At 60.5% G+C, this 15,457-nt stretch overlaps 5 protein-coding genes across 5 annotated transcripts; 1 reads left to right on the top strand and 4 right to left on the bottom strand.

Moving 5' to 3' along the window:
* The first annotated feature begins 48 nt into the window (after window positions 1-48).
* Window positions 49-2,531, top strand: FA10DRAFT_198248 (transketolase). The gene is made up of 2 exons (XM_025518424.1): window positions 49-420; window positions 510-2,531. The coding sequence occupies exons 1-2, from the start codon at window positions 143-145 to the stop codon at window positions 2,485-2,487; spliced, it is 2,256 nt and encodes a 751-aa protein (XP_025374418.1). The 5' UTR covers window positions 49-142; the 3' UTR covers window positions 2,488-2,531.
* Window positions 2,532-5,163, bottom strand: FA10DRAFT_198244 (hypothetical protein). The gene has a single exon (XM_025518423.1). It carries the CDS (start codon window positions 5,122-5,124, stop codon window positions 2,575-2,577), a length of 2,550 nt encoding a protein of 849 aa, XP_025374417.1. The 5' UTR covers window positions 5,125-5,163; the 3' UTR covers window positions 2,532-2,574.
* Window positions 5,164-5,239: 76 nt separating this feature from the next.
* FA10DRAFT_269806 (hypothetical protein) lies at window positions 5,240-6,549 on the bottom strand. The gene has a single exon (XM_025522884.1). It carries the CDS (start codon window positions 6,483-6,485, stop codon window positions 5,382-5,384), a length of 1,104 nt encoding a protein of 367 aa, XP_025374416.1. The 5' UTR covers window positions 6,486-6,549; the 3' UTR covers window positions 5,240-5,381.
* Window positions 6,550-11,696: 5,147 nt separating this feature from the next.
* Window positions 11,697-14,503, bottom strand: FA10DRAFT_198203 (hypothetical protein). The gene is made up of 22 exons (XM_025518422.1): window positions 14,200-14,503; window positions 14,088-14,124; window positions 13,924-14,018; window positions 13,835-13,856; window positions 13,672-13,769; window positions 13,483-13,516; window positions 13,350-13,420; window positions 13,244-13,277; window positions 13,155-13,186; window positions 13,026-13,077; window positions 12,945-12,967; window positions 12,822-12,855; window positions 12,724-12,764; window positions 12,608-12,650; window positions 12,531-12,550; window positions 12,431-12,464; window positions 12,309-12,370; window positions 12,195-12,225; window positions 12,113-12,132; window positions 12,012-12,045; window positions 11,817-11,957; window positions 11,697-11,754 (listed from the first exon to the last, which is right to left on the bottom strand). Exons 1-21 carry the CDS (start codon window positions 14,310-14,312, stop codon window positions 11,877-11,879), a joined length of 1,011 nt encoding a protein of 336 aa, XP_025374415.1. The 5' UTR covers window positions 14,313-14,503; the 3' UTR covers window positions 11,697-11,754; window positions 11,817-11,876.
* Window positions 14,504-14,730: 227 nt separating this feature from the next.
* FA10DRAFT_269804 (putative NADH2 dehydrogenase) lies at window positions 14,731-15,450 on the bottom strand. The gene is made up of 3 exons (XM_025522883.1): window positions 15,085-15,450; window positions 14,947-14,953; window positions 14,731-14,869 (listed from the first exon to the last, which is right to left on the bottom strand). Exons 1-3 carry the CDS (start codon window positions 15,415-15,417, stop codon window positions 14,793-14,795), a joined length of 417 nt encoding a protein of 138 aa, XP_025374414.1. The 5' UTR covers window positions 15,418-15,450; the 3' UTR covers window positions 14,731-14,792.
* Window positions 15,451-15,457: the final 7 nt, after the last annotated feature.

Below are 15,457 nucleotides of genomic sequence, written 5' to 3'. Positions count from 1 at the left end.
AGGCTAAGGCTCTCCACGGCCAGGGTCCAATTTCCGACGTCTGCCCTTTTCCGAGAGCATTTTAGTGCGGGGGATCCGACACTGTATAATAGCCCCCGGCTCCCTTGCCTGTTGCCACTACGCAAGCAAGCAAGCAGACAGAATGACTCCCTCTGCCGTGTCCGCTTCGTCGGTGCAGGCCGACCGGCCGCTGACGGCACCGCCAAAGTCGGTGCCCTTGACGGCGCCGCTGTCCAATGCGGCCGAGGTGCTGTCGGCGGTGCGGTGCCTGGCGGCTGACCTGGTGCAGCAGTTCAACGGCGGCCACCCAGGCACGGCCATGGGTGCGGCCGCCATCGGCCTGGCCCTCTGGGGCGGCGAGGGCACGATGCGCTTCGACCCGGCCGATGCTGCCTGGATCGACCGGGACCGCTTTGTCCTGTAAGCCTCTTCTGCTTGCCGCCATTAATCCTCGCTCTTTTGCTTTCTCTTTTTGAGAGCCTGACACGGCGTGCTCTCTCTCGCAACAGATCCGCGGGCCACGCCTGCCTGCTCCAGTACATCTATCTCCACCTGGCCGGCTACAAGAGCTGGACGCTGGACATGCTCAAGCGCTATCACTCGCCCGACTTTGTCCACTCGCAGGCGGCGGGCCATCCCGAGATTGAGTTTGAGGGCGTCGAGGTGACGACGGGCCCGCTCGGCCAGGGCATCGCCAACGCCGTCGGCCTGGCGATGGCGTCGAAGCACTTTGCCGCGCATTTTAACCGGCCGGGCGGCCACGACATTGTCGGCGCCAAGGTGTGGTGCATGACCGGCGACGGCTGCCTGCAGGAGGGCGTGGGCCAGGAGGCCGTCTCGCTGGCGGGCCACCTGCGCCTCGACAATCTGATCCTCATCTACGACGACAATGGCGTCACCGTCGACGGCAACATCGACACGTGCTTCACCGACGACACATCGGCCAAGCTCACCAGCTGCGGCTGGCACGTCATCGACGTCGAGGGCGATGCGACAAACGACGTCGAGGCGATCCTCAAGGCGCTCCAGTCGGCGCGCAACAGCACGGCTGGCAAACCCGTCTTTGTGCACATCCGCACCGTCATTGGCTTTGGCTCGCACAACCAGGGCCTGGCGCCCACGCACGGCGCGGCGCTGGGCGACGTCGATGTCGCTGCCATCAAGCAGCTGCACGGCCAGGACAGCGGCGTGCACTTCCACGTGCCCGGCCGCGTCTACGGCGCCTTTGACGAGATCCGCGCGCGCGGGGCACGGGAGCACCAGCAGTGGCGGTTGCGCTTCGAGGCATACCAGCGCGCGCACCCGGACCTGGCGCGCGAGTTCCAGGCCCGCTTCTCGGGCAGGCTCGACGGCGGTGTGGACACGGCGGCGCTGCTGCCCAGGCGCGAGGCGCTGCCCACGGCAGCCACACCCACCCGCAAGGCATCCGGCCTCGCCGTCGCCGCCCTGGGCCCCGCCGTGCCCCAGCTCATGACCGGCTCGGCGGACCTGATGGAGTCGACGTTTGTCACATGGACCAAGGACCTCTTTTTTGGCTCGCCCGACGCTGGCGAAGAAAAGCAGAGCTTCGCTGGCCGGCAGGTGCGCTACGGGATCCGGGAGCACGCCATGGCGGCCATCGCAAACGGCCTGGCGGCGTACGCGCCCGACGCCATTGTGCCCGTCATTTCGACGTTCTTCATGTTCTTTCTCTATGCGGCACCCGCCGTGCGCATGGCGGCGCTCCAGCGGCTCCGCATCGTCGGCATTGCCACGCACGACAGCATCGGCATCGGCGAGGACGGGCCGACGCACCAGCCGATTGCGCTCGCGAGCCTGTTCCGCGCCATGCCCAACCTCCGCTTCGTGCGGCCGGCCGACGCAGAGGAGGTCATGGGCGCGTGGAAGCTGGCTCTGCAGGACAGCGACGGCGATGGCGGCGGGGGAATGCCCACCATACTGTCGCTGAGCCGGCAGGGTGTGCCGCTGCTCGCCGGGTCCGATCGCGAGGCCGTGGCAAAGGGCGCATACACCGTCGTCGAGAGCGCGTCGTCGTTGTCGTCGTTGTCGCCGTCGTCGTCGCCGTCGTCGCCACCACGCCTCGTCCTCATCGCTACGGGGTCCGAGGTGCAGCTGGCAGTGCGCGTGGCCGAGCGGCTGGGCCAAACGACGCCGACAAGCGTCGTCTCGATGCCGTGCCAGGCCCTCTTTGACGCCCAGCCGGCGTCGTACCGCCGCGCAGTGCTGCCCGCGACCAGCCTCATCGTCGCCATCGAGGCCTGGTCGTCGTACGGCTGGGCCAGGTACGCGCATGCATCGGTGAGCATGCACACGTTTGGCCTCTCAGGGCCCCAGGCGGGCCTCTACGACCACTTTGGCTTCAGCGAGGACAACATCGCGAAGAAAGTCGACGCCTTTGTGAAGAAGCACTCGACGGGACCGGACGGCGCCGTGAGGGTGCCTGCCGTGGGTGACTTTGAGGAGCTGCTGCTCGGCCATGCACCCTGAAATGGTGGTATATAAATGCAATGCGATTCTATGTCTCCTCCTGTCTTGATGAGAAGTGACTGCGCAAACGACACAGCGTGAATGAAATCATGCCGCCGGTGGTGGAAAGAGCTGAGGAAACAGCGACTCGAGCTCTGCCAGCGACTCGACCTCGGAGATGCTGACCTGGGGCGGCAGTGGTGGCGACGAGGAGGAGGGAGCAGGCGGCAGCAGTGGCAGCGCAGTGAGTGGCGACGGCGGCAGTGGCATCTGTGGTGCCGATGCTCGGTGGTGCCGTGGTGTCACGGCCGCCGCCGTCGTCGTCGACGAGGAGGCGTGGAGGCGCTGGAGGAGGCGCATCTCGCGCCGCGTGACGAGTGCATCGGTGCCCACGGCCAGCTCGACGAGGTCGTCGTCGTCGATGCCCATCTGGCGCTGGGTGAGCACGCCGTGGATCCAGCGGATGCCGTCCCAGTAGACGCTCATGCGCTCGAGGGCGGCGGCAAAGGTGCGAAAGCCGCGCAGGGCGGTGCGGGTGAGGTGCTGCTTACCCACCGGCGCCCGCTGCTGCTGCTGCTGGCCGGATGCCCCCGCCCCCGCCGCCGCCGCCGCTGTCGCTGAGGAGGAAGGAGCCTGCTGCCGCTTCAGCTCGTCGAGCTCGGCACAGCCGGCGAGAAAGAGCGTCTGGTTGGCCATGGGTGCGCACGTGAGAAACTGGCCGTCGTGGGCCTCGTCGAGGGCGACAATGTCCTTGCAGCGCTCGACGGCCATGCGCACCATGTCGAACGAGGCGTCGGGGACACCACCAGCAGCACGGCGGTGGCGACGACGGTCGACGATCGGCGGCCGGTTGAGGAGAAAGACGAGGCAGTGGAACCAGAGGTGGAGCTCGAGAAAGACGTGCTTGTCGTCGGCCAGCTTGAAGTTGGTCGGCGTCAGCTCGAGGTGTGCGGGCATCGACTCGTACGACTGGATGAGCTCCTCCTCGAGGCGGTCGAGCAGCAGCGCGCGGTCCTGCTCCAGGACGGCATTCAGCGCCTCGGCGACCTTGCCTCCGATGCGCACATGGACGATGTGGTGGTCGAATGCGCGCGTCGAGCGGGTCCTGTCGGGCAGCGGGCAGGTAATCTCGTCGTCCTTGATGCTCATCGGCCGGCCCGTGCCCATGGCCAGCACGCGGTCCATCTGGTACACGGTCCAGAAGAGGAGTCCGTCGTCGATCATGCCTCTTTCTGCTGCTGCGCCGTCACTGCCGCCGCCGCTGCCGCCGCCGCTGCTGCTGCTAGAGCCAGGCCGGCGGCGGTGCAGGCCGAGGTCGATGGCCATGCGGAGCGACATGCCGGCGTAGTTCCAGAAGGCGCTGTCGAGGTTGCACGAGAACTCGTGCCAGGCCATCATGGCAAACGCCAGGCACGTCGTCCGGCTGGGGACAGAGAGCGACGTGGCGAGAAAGGTCTTTGCCTTGTCGGCAAACACACGCCCGTACGTGTGGGCCGCCCCACCGACGAGCAGGGGGCTGGTCGAGTAGCGCGCGGCGAGGGCGCAGACGACATTCACCAGCATCGCCAGGCCAGCGCCGCCCGCGGCCAGGCAGGCATCGAAGCCGGCGCGGTCGAGGCAGGGATAGTGGTCGCCGAGCCGGTCAAAGAAGATGGGCACGAGCTCGTCGAGGAGTGCCTGGGCGGGCAGGTCGCCGTCAAAGAGGAGGCTTGGATCGCGCCGCTCGCCCTCTTCCTCGCCCGCTTCTTCAGCAGCCGTCTCGCTGGGTTGCGGTGTCGACGACTCGAGCAGGCGCTCCCAGTCGACCCGCCGCTGCGGCTGGCTCGCCCCGTCAAAGAGGACCTTGCGGACCGTCGGCGTCAGGCGCAGCTCCACCGTCACCTTTTTGATGCCCGGCGAGATGCCCGTGGGTCCGAGGAGGCGAAAGTACTGCACCCGCACGACCCGCCGCTCCTTTTCCTGTTCTTGCTCTCGTTGTCGCGAATGCTGCTGCTGTTCATGCTCATGCTGCCGTTGCTGCTCTTGCAGCCTCTGGTGCTGCTCTACTTGTCTAGCATCGGCGTCGGCATCGGCGTCGGCGTCGGCATCGGCGTCGGCGTCGGCACCGGCACTGTCGTGGCTGCCGTCGATCCAGGCCACGCGGCCAGCGAGGGTGTCGAGCATCTCCTGGCTCACCTGGCCCGCCTCGATGCCGTAGGTCGAGAGATCGAGCAGCTGCTCCCACCACATTGTCCTGCGCGGCGACTGCTCCTGGCCCTGTCGCTGGCCTGGCGCCGATGCCGATGCCGACGCTCGCATCGGTACGCTGCTCGGGGCTGCTGTCGCGGGATGCACGTCCTCGCCCACCATGGGCGACGCCGACGCCGACGGCGAGGAGCGCCCGCTGGCTGCTGCATCGGCCAGGACATCGAGCGACGAGGACGCAGGGTCGCTACGAGCTCCTCTCCTTGCCCGCTTCCTCTTCTTCTCGCCCACAGTACCCTCGTCGCCGTGTCCCGCTCGCCGCCGCCGATCGACGTCGTTCCAGACGCAGGCCGACTGCGACTTGCGGCAGCGATCGCACGTCGGCCGCCGGCCGTCGCACCGCAGCTTCGATGCGCGGCAGGCGACGCACGCCGTGCCCACCCGCGAGGCGTGGCGGCCCCGTTTGGCCTCCATCTTTCTATTCCCCCCGCCCTTGTTGCTGCAGTATACTCGCCCTCGTTATCCGAGGTGAGTTTTTGCCTTTTTCCGAATAAAGAATTCTCACCCCAAACTAAACGCGCCGTCTGTGCGATGAAAGAACACGCTTCTATTCCGGGACCCGATGAGACGAGAGAGAGAGAAAAGAACGATAAATACAAGGATGCTCGAGTCGGTATTAGTAAGAACGATGGTTGTGGGGAAATTGCGGGTGAGTCGAGGGAGGGAAGCCACTACCAGGGGATCGCCACCCGCTGGGACCAGTCGACGTTGTCCTCGGTGCACTCCTCGCGGGCAATCTTGGAGCCAAAGAGGGTGTCCCAGACGCGCGTCTGCTTGCCGTAGTTGCCCGACTTCTTCCAGCCGCGGCGGTGGTGCAGGTCGTGGTCCTCGATGCACAGCTCGATGCCTGCCGAGCGGAGGATGCCAAACGAGCCCGGCGGCTGCGCAAAGACGCGCAGGCCCGAGTGGCCGGCCAGCTCGATAAAGGCGACGTACATGCCGCAGAACCACCACTCGTAGAAGCCAAAGTTGCTGCCGCCGAGGACGGGGACGAGGTAGCGGATGGTCCAGTAGGCAAACAGGGGGATGCCTGCGATGTCAAAGATCTCCTGCACCTCGTCGGCAAAGAGGGTGAGGGTGGCGTTGGGGTGACGCGTGAGGTGGTGGGTGCTGTGCAGCTTCCACAGCCACGGCACCTCGTGCATCAGGCGGTGGTACCAGTAGAACCAGAAGTCGAGCACGACGGTGTACAGCGTCAGCTGCGCAGGCACCATCCAGCTGAGTGCCGGCGGCGCATTACGGTCGTACGCCAGCATCACGGCCAGGATGGGCCGGTAGGTCGAGGTGCTGATGAGCGACATGGCCACCTTGCCGACCGAGTCGTCGGGAATGCCGTCGCGCGGCACCTGGCCATCGAGGAAGCCATGCTGGGCGCCCACGCGGCGGAGCATGTGCATCGTGGATACACCAAAGAGCTTGAAAGCGACCGAGTAGAGGAAAAAGGCGGCGACGGGGTGCAGGGTGATGCCGTAGTGGGCGACGAGGACGTGGTGGAGGAGGAGGGGCACGGCGAGGCGCGGCGCGATCCAGCGGTGGAGCGACCACTCGCTCACGTACGGCACCTTGTCCGCCTTGTCTGCCACGGGGAACGACGCCTTGGGCGGCAGCGGGTCGATGTCGAGCAGGTGGAAGAACCAGTGGGCGATGGACCACGAGGACTGCTTGGCCTCGTCGTGCCACGACGAGCGGAAGCGCGCGCTGCCCTTTGCCATGGGCTTTGCGGCGACCTGCGGTACCGCAGGGTTTGTAGCCGTGGTCGTGGTCGTGGTGGCCATTGCGGGGGGTGGAGCACACAGGACGATGGTGGTGGAAGGAAGAAGAGAGGGGAAGAGACGGGCGCACGTTGGATGAGACCATTGATATTCACACCTTTTTCACGATGTCCGTTTTTTAGGCTCATTTGGCCTAATTCCTCTTCTCACTCTTTGTTGTTGCCAATTTCTCTTCTCACCCTTTGTTATTGCTGCTATTGAAAATTCCACTTTCACGCTGCCCAGGATGCGGCGGGCTGAGCGCTCGCTTGTCTCGCGTGGCAATTTGCCACGCCCCCCGCCACGCCGTGCTTTCACGTCTCTCCACATCGCGGTGAGACAGAGGACAGATGCGCCCTATATATGACAAGCGCTCTCTCCGCCTGCAAAGCTGGAGAGCCTTGCCTTTAGATGGGGGGGAAGCCAGAGGTGCTTTCCAGGTTCCACAACCGCCGATTGGCTCGCACTTCTGGACGCGATAATGCACAATTGTGGCAACGGTTAAAAGCGATCTTAGCGGCGAGATGTAATCTAAGTTTTTAATTAGCATCTCGATTCGGAGCCAGCCCAACGCCAATATGTTTCCTCTCTGGGTCGACGTATTGCCGGGATAGACGTAAGGCAAGACTTTCTCCAGAGTGCCAACAAGAGGGGCTCGTGCTGGAGACACTCTACCAGCTGGTGCTGCAGCTGTGGCTCCAGTCTGTGTGCCCTTTGGGAGAGTCCACGCTTCGGGCCTTGAAAGACATCAACGCCTCGCTAGGGGACTCTCTGCGTGCTGAAAGAGGAGCAACTCTCCCGCCATGTGAACCTTCAGACACGCAAGCAAGCGGCCGGAGCATGAGACTGGGTCCAAACAGCGAGAGAGAGAGATAGAAAGAGTCACGAAGAGTCACACGAGAGAGCAGCCATCAACCTTCGATACTATGTGCCATTTCTTTCCCCCGCCAAATACCCAGAGCGACCCACTTGGTTGAGAGAGATAGAACCTGAGCGGGGGCAAAGACCCCCTAAGTAGTGCCAGCGCTGCGTGTGTTGAGCGCTTCCGTCGTTTCTTCGCTGCGACGGCCAATGTCGGCACGAACACGGCTGGTGGCTTCGTGAGATACGCCTCGCTGCTCGAGGTGGACAGCTGCTTCGCTGCGCTTTGAGGCCACGTCTGCTTCGTCGCGCCGACGAGGTAGTGCAGGGCGACGATAGGAGGGGACTGCAGTGCCTTCTTTATGATCGGATTCCCTACAGCCTGGGCTGCTCGGATCGACTTTACAAAGGTTGCGCCTAGGCAGATCGAGTCAGCAGAAGCAAAAGCAGCAGTGCGCGCCCCAGCATGCTCACTCCTGGCGCACATCGAGATGGACACTTGCTCGGCTGCGCTTTGAGGTCACTCCCATCTCATCACGCCGACCAATTACACTACCACTGCCACCGTTAGGGCTTTCGGCAGAACCTGCGGCACCATCTGGCCTCCGACAGCCCGGGAGGTTCGGCTCGACCTTGCAAGGGTCGGGGCTGTCCAAATTTTCGAGTCAGCAGAAGCAAAACCTGCAGAGCATGCAAGCATTTTGCTCACACTTTGCGCACGTCGATCGGGACAGCTGCTTCGCCGCGCTTTGAGATCTTCCCTGCCTCATCGCGCCGACCAGCTTGACCGCCTGCGCCACCGCCACCGCCTTCACCTGGAATATGGTCACCACCTGTACCAACGCCACCACCGGAGGCATTGTTGACAGTGCTATGGGTGGATTCGACTCCTTCACGGTACAGGTCACAGCTGTTGCTGTTCGGGTTGAGCTTGCAGGGATCGTGACTATCCATTTCGTTGAGTGAGAAAAAGGACTTGCGAGGGGTGCGACAGGTTGCTCACTCTGCTCGCAGTTCCAGCGGAACAGCTGCTTCGCCGCGCTTTGAGATCTCCCCTGCCTCATCGCGCCGACGAGTTTGGCCACTTGGACCGCCGAGACTACCGTCACCACCGTCGTAGCTGCGACGACTGCTGTGGGAGTCTGAACGGGACGACGGACAAATGCCGCCGCTCGGGGTGTGCACGCAAATCTCGCCCCTATGCAGTTCATCGTGTCAGCTAAAGCACACCTTGCAGGGCGTGCTGGCAACTTTCTCACTCTGCGCGCGAATCGAGTCGGACAGCTGCTTGGCCGCGCTTTGCATCCATTCCTGCTTCCTTGCGCCGGCCAAATCCACCGCCAGCACCTGCTCCTGCTCCTGATCCCTCATAACCGGGGATTTTCTCCTTCTGAAGCAGCTTACAAGAGTTGCTTTGCGGGGACAACCTGCAGACTTCGGACATACTGTTCAAATTGTCGGGTTAGCAAGTGCGAACCTATCAGGACTTGCAGCCATGTGCTCACTCGGCTCGCAGCTCGAGGTGAGCAGCAGCTTCGCGTTTGATCAAGGCCCCGGCGTTCTCGCGCCGATGATGACCAATTTTAGGATCTCGGCCATCTCCAGGCGTTCCGTTCGCCTTTGAAGAACAGCCTTCGCTGTTAGGATCTAAAGTGCAAGCACTGTGGAAGATGAGTTTGAGTCATCAGAAAAAGCCCGCTCAAAATCTCGTGGTCCTCCTCACCCTTTGCCTTCTTTCGAGTCTCGGGACGCGAGGAGTTCGGGTGTCTCGCGCTTGGCTGGTTCTGTTGCTTGCTCGCGCCGACCAACGTCGCGACCGACGCCCAAGCCACCGCCTAAGGAACGTAGACAACTTTTGTCCTTCGGATTCCGGTCACAGAAGGTTGTGGGCGGGGCAACGCTTCAAAACATGTACGGACCCAGGTCAGTCGGGCGACGCGATGGACACGAGCAAGAAGGGAGCGCTTCTACTGACCTGCTGCGCGGCTCAGGGTGTACGTCAGTGTCCCGACGATGAACGGGTGAACCGCTGTGATTCTGTAAAAAGCACAGCAAAACGATTAGTCAGAGGTCAGGCCCGCTCCTGTAAGAAGGTTTCCTCACGTTGCTGCGATGACCAGGGCAAGCTTTATCGCCTCTGGGACAGGTTCTGCACAAAGGGCGTGGTCAGCCAAAGAACAAAGATCACAACGCTGAAGACGACAGCTTACGGCTCGCGACGGACCATGTCACTGTTGCCGTCGGACACAGTCTCGCGCTCAACGAGTGCTGTCCCCTCGCGCTTCTCCACCGACGGCGTCTCCCTTTCGCCTGGCTCCATGCCGCGGGCGGTGACTTCTTCGGCGGCCCGGCGTCGATTCTGCAAGTGGTGGGAGCAGGAAGCGGAGTAAGCATATGGCAACGTATCTGGAGCTTAGGCACCTACGGCTATGCAGGTAGGATCCTCTCCTGGGCAGGATGGGCTGGTGTTCGAGACTCATGAGCACACGGAAAATCACAAAATGTGACAACTCACTCGTATGAAATAACAGGAGGACGAAGAGGTTCACAGTAGCCCTTGGGATCAAGACAGATGCTGACAACGGCAGGAGAGCCAGTGAGCGTGCGAGTTGGACGGACGACACGGGGAGGGGAAGCACGACTTACAGCTTTTCGCGCTTCTCATGCATCTTGCTCGCGCCATGCTCAAGGATGCCGTGTGCCACCACGTGAGGGCCGTCGGGGCTGCCGTGGACGTCGCGCAAGGCGTTCCCAGGAAGTTCGCTGCCAAATCTGTTATACAAGCTGTCCCTTTCACAGGCCGTGAGCATGCGAAGGGACAGCAGAGCTAACGAGACGTCTCAAGACTAACCCGAAGAATAATGGCGCAGCAGCGGTCAACGAGGCGAGCGTGGCCAGGACCGCGGCCATGACGAGTAGTAGAGTCTGGAATCGCATTGTGGAGTGCTCGACCAGGCCTGTGCCTGTCTTTTCTCCTCTGTATGTGGTTTGAAGAAAGCGATTTGATGAGCTATAGTGCCTTTCGTGCCAAGTTGGCTTTCGACGTGCTTTGGTTGGCGTACAGCGAAGGCAGAGGCGATGGCGATGAGCTGAGACCTCTATGTCCCTTTTAAATCGTCAAGTAGTCCAACGCCGGCCTCGTTCGCCTCTCCTCCCCTTCGCCGCCCCCTTATTTTTACATTCTCATGACTACGCCGCCACCGCGCTCCTGCGACCAACCAGACAGGCACAATGCGCGCTGTAGGACCTCCGCCGTCTGTGAGAAACTGGCATTGAACAGATCGGAGCCACGGTCACAAGGCGGCGCTTCTCTTTCTGATGTGACCCTTCTTTCTAGCCTCTTTGCCGTACAGTCATCTGAAGTTGATCCTGTTTGCTCAGATGATGTAGCCCTCGGAAGCATAGCCGCGACGAACACACAGTGGTCCGACCAGCTAGATGCCCGTGCAACACGTTCACACCGCTGCTGCTCGCCCGCTTGATCCGTCGCCTGACGATTCGGACCCAGACAGGCCCATCGGCTTTTCTTTTCGGGGCCGACACAACACGTCCGCTCTGGCCTCAACGGGGATATCGGCACAGGCGGCGATACAGCCACGCCACGGTCCACCATTGCCTTTGATCGGCCGCTTCATTCACATTCACACACACTCTCGGCCCGACTCTCAACAGACGACGCAGGCAGTAAGGCGGCGCAGGTTGGACTCGGGGCAACTGGCGATGTATCATTGGCTTGGTAGTCGTTGACACACCTCATCGTAGACGCTGACCCAAGTGAAAGAGGACTGACTGACTGGCTACTCTTTGAAAGTAGAAGCGGGGGAAATAATGAGAGGAGGGGGAAAGTGAGATGGGGGACATGGGGAAATCTCGGATGAGTGATGCTTGTTTCTACAATGGTTCGGAAGGATGGTCTCATCAGCTTCCTGGTCATTGTGCCCTGGCGTCCTGTGCTTCTCACCTTGGAGCGCGTTCTTAAGGCAGTGTGCACCAAAACAGCCGACTCTTGGTGATGGGCCTCGACGTTTCCTGTGCCTGTCTGGGCAGCAACGTGCTTCAATTGCGAAAGGCACGACGTCACGTCGCCTTTACTTTCTTAAGGCACCCGCCAGGTTCGAAGCAAGGATTAGCTCTAATCAGGCGAAAGGGGAGAAATCAGCGAGAGGCCAAGCTTTGGATGAAAGAGGACTCGAAGGCTAGTAAACCTACCCAAGCTGGCGCTTAGCCTGCAAAAGGGACGGTGTCAGTTCTTTTCTAGAGGAACGACATCGAAGCTGCTCACTGTATCGGGCTTGGTGGGCTTAGCAGCGTCCGATTGTGAGCGGATGCTTGTTTAATGGGGATAGAAGGGAGGGGCTCAGCAGGATGCTCTAATTTCGCTGAAGAGTACCCTCGACGGCTTTGAAACCTACACAAGCTCTTCGCGCTTCCTCTGTAGGGAGGACTTCATCAGTGTTTTTCCCGCCGGACAACGGCCTCGACAAAAGGACTTACTGGGTTGCAGACTTTGGGGTTTTCTTGGCACCTGTAGTTGACGAAGAGGCCAAACAGGACTCAGCAGGAGACACAGTCCTGGTTTGAAAAACGGCTCGAAGGCTGCCTGACGTACTCTCGGTCTTCGTTAGTGTGGTCCGACTTAGGGGAGACGTTGTCAGCACTTTTACCGAGTACTTTGTCATATTTGCTCACTTCACTGGGCTTGTAAGCCGGCGGTGAGCGTTCGCTTTGGGAGGGTAGCAGAGAAGTCGATGTTAGCTGAAGATGGCGCTGTCGAATGTTTCCGAACCTACACAAGCTCTTCGCGCTTCCGCTGAAGGGAGGACTTCATCAGTGTTTTTCCTGCCAGACTGCGACCTCGACAACAAGACTGACTCGTTGGCAGAATTCAGGGTGTTTTTGACAGCTGGTGTTGAGGGAGTGGCCAGAAAGGACTCAGCAGGAGACACAGCTTTGGTTAGAAAAACGCTCGAAGGCTGGCTAACGTACTCTAAACCTGGTTCTGGGAAATGAGGAAGGTAGGGCTTTGGAAGGTCGGGCTCTATCTTTGGCTTTGCACACAGGGGAGACATTGTCAGCGCTTTCCCCGAGGACTACGTCGAATTACTCACTGTGCTGGGCTTATTGCCCGGCGGGGAGCGTTCGCTTTTGGGGGTGTAGCAGAAAGCTCAAAGTTAGCTCAAGATGGCGTTCGAGTGTTTCCAAACCTACACAAGCTCTTTGCGCGGAGGCTGCGTTACACAGTCAGTGCTCTCTCGCCAGACAAAAACGTCGACAAATTGGCTCACTAGAGGGCACCCAAAAGGGCTTCTATTACATGGATCCTCTCTGCTGACGAGGGCAAGGCAGGACTGAGCAAGAGGCGCCGCTTCGGTTAATACCGCCCGAAGAGGGCCCGACGTACCCTGCTGTGGGACCATCGCGCTTTGCCATTTCGGACTTTGGCTGCAGGGGAGACACAATCAGCGCTTTCTCCTGAAAAGTGACGTCGAAATTGCTCACTGTCACGGAGTTAGCGCTCGGTGGGGAGCGTTTGCTAATGCATGAGCAGGAGAGGACAAGGAAAGGGTTTTGGAAGGACGCTCAGTTCTGGTTGAAGATGGCGCTCGAGGCGTAGCGACTTACAACCATGACTCGAGGCGTTTTAACTGCGAGAGACACGAAATCAGTGGCCATAAGAGAAGTGATTTCGACTAGTCTGCTCACTGGAGAGCAATTTCCGAGGTCCCTAAGACAAGATTTCACTGGGGAAGGGTGGCTATTTGAAGAGGTGGAGGGCAAGGAGTCAGCAGAGTCACCACCTCGACAGATTGTGCTCGAAGGCTGCTGACTTACGACAGCATGAGGCGCTTTCCGAGGCCCTTGAGCTGCGGGAGACGATATTAGCGAGTATTCAGGGCGTGGACACCGAGAAAGGCGCTCACTCTACCGCAAGAGAGGGTGGATTCGCAAAACTTTCTGACAAGTGCGTTGAAAGAAAAATGATTCAGTGGGAGGCCAAGTGCACTCGATAGCTGCTAGGCGACCTACTCAATGCCATCCTTGCTCCACGGCGACCTCTTCACGAGATCGTAATCGTTGTTAGACCGCTTCTTGCCAGCCTGGACGGGTGATGAGACGAGGTGAGCGAAACCAAGACCTTTCGGAGGTTGGAAAGACTCACGAGCTCAGCGGCAGCGCTGCCATCGGCAAGGAGGCTGCTGGGTCTGTGAAACGAACGGAGTGAGTAAATAGTCCAGTGCCATTGATGAGAGGAGGGGATACTCACAGAGTATGGATCAGAGGGTTTGTTGCGGTCACATCAAGATTCACAGCGGCGTGAATAAAGAAAAGAGCGACACCATCGACTCACTCGGGGCTGCGACGGTGCACGTCTCTGTTTGATCCCGCGCGGAATTCGCTGTGAGAATTGGTAATGGGATAGAAGGGTGGGCCAGACTGGCTCGGGGTCTGAAGGAGATAGTGGTCAGGGTTCGATCCATGCTTTGGGGAAGAGAAAGGAAGGGACGACGCACAGCGGGAGTCGTGTCTCTGGTACTGTTGCAAATTGGGACAGCGTTACTGAAAGATCCGTCAGGAAGAGCGAGCATGGCCACCGACTCACTCGAGACCACGACGCCGATGCACTTTTGAGGATCCGGCTGCAACCGGGCTCTTGGTCTTGATGACGGGGTTGGAGGGGTCTGTGGATATGGAGATCTGAAGAAGGAGAGAGGACATTCTTGAGAACAACGAAAGAGTTGTAGGGACAATGAGCCGAGGACTAACGGGGGTGCCCGTATTGCTGTTGACGGCAAGGCGCTTGCTGCAAGCGAACGGAGGAAGCTTCGTCAGGCGGCACTGATTACTGAGAGAAGCAGATCTGGCGGGGACCGCTCACCGGTGCTGGGTCTCAGGAACAGGCAAGGCAGAGGCCGAGAGGAAGAGGACGCTGGAAAGAGTCACCAGTAAAAGAAAGAGAATGAGCAGGTGGGATGAGCAGTGGCTGCGCATCTTGGGCAGCAGGTCGAGAGCGAGCTGGTGTTGGTGTTGGGTTTGGCTGTTCTGGTCTCTATTCTTGGGTCGTGGTCGAAGGCAAGAGACTCGTTCTGATGACAAGCGCTGGTGCAAGGAAGAAAGGCAAGAGGGCTGATTCAATCAGGTTTTATCGCTGGCACCGTCCTTTTTCTGAGGCCGCGACGATGCCAAGGAGATGCGCCGACGGTACCTGGCGCCCATTGAAACCTGAGACCACCTATGACCTCCGCTGAAGGCTCTTTCTCCTCATGATGCTATTCCGAAGCAATCCAATTGTCGCACTTTCGGCGCAACTATTCGCACTCCGTCCAAAAAAAGACCTAAAGGGGGAAAAGGCCTCAAAAAGGGACGGGCAGAGCAGGCCCTGGCCGCGCAAGACGGAGAGAGAGAGAGAGAGGACTGCAACGTGAAATATAACATTGTATTTGGCGATTGAGTGTAACGGACGACATGGGCTTAGAAGCCCTTGCCCGTGGCACCGCGCCCTTCATCTCTGCTCGCATAGAATTTGTCCAGGAATGTCTCTGGGCGTGCTGTGTGCAGAGAGAGGAGTGCGCGTCGGAGTCAGCAAGACGGCCGGCCGCACTGGCCAGGATCCGGAGAAACTCACGCGGTGACTGCATGGCGTACGCAGAGGAGCAAGGAAGAAAAGGTAAGGCAGGGATGGAAGACGAGTCAGCGAAGGGGCTAAGAGTCAGCGAAGAAAGCTCAATGGCGATGGCGAAGGGAGGCGAAAGCAGACACGCACCTCCTCCTCTGCGAACCACTTCATGATGTGGGGAATCTGCTTCCACGCGTTCATCGTCTCCTGGTACTCGACCCTGCCCTTGTGGAGCATGACATCGATGACGGCGAGGTCCTCGATGCCCCGTGCAGCCTCAAACTTTTCCCGGAACTTGGCCCGCAGCGTCGACGGGGGCACATCGAGGGCATACAGGGCGCAGATCTCGGGCGCCGAGCGGTAGAAGTCGCGGTAGAGGGCCAGGGACCGGCTGCGGGCGTCTTGCCGTGACGACGAGACGCGCGCGGCCTGTGCGAGACGGGCCGGGATGGTGACGAGGCGCTGTGGTGTGGGCCTCATCTTTGTCTTTGCAGCGACGACGGTGCGAGCGAGCGAGCCC

This window comes from Acaromyces ingoldii (assembly GCF_003144295.1).
Source record: "Acaromyces ingoldii strain MCA 4198 unplaced genomic scaffold FA10scaffold_8, whole genome shotgun sequence".
NCBI lineage: Eukaryota > Fungi > Basidiomycota > Exobasidiomycetes > Exobasidiales > Cryptobasidiaceae > Acaromyces > Acaromyces ingoldii.
This window is presented reverse-complemented; position numbering and strand designations above follow the sequence as displayed.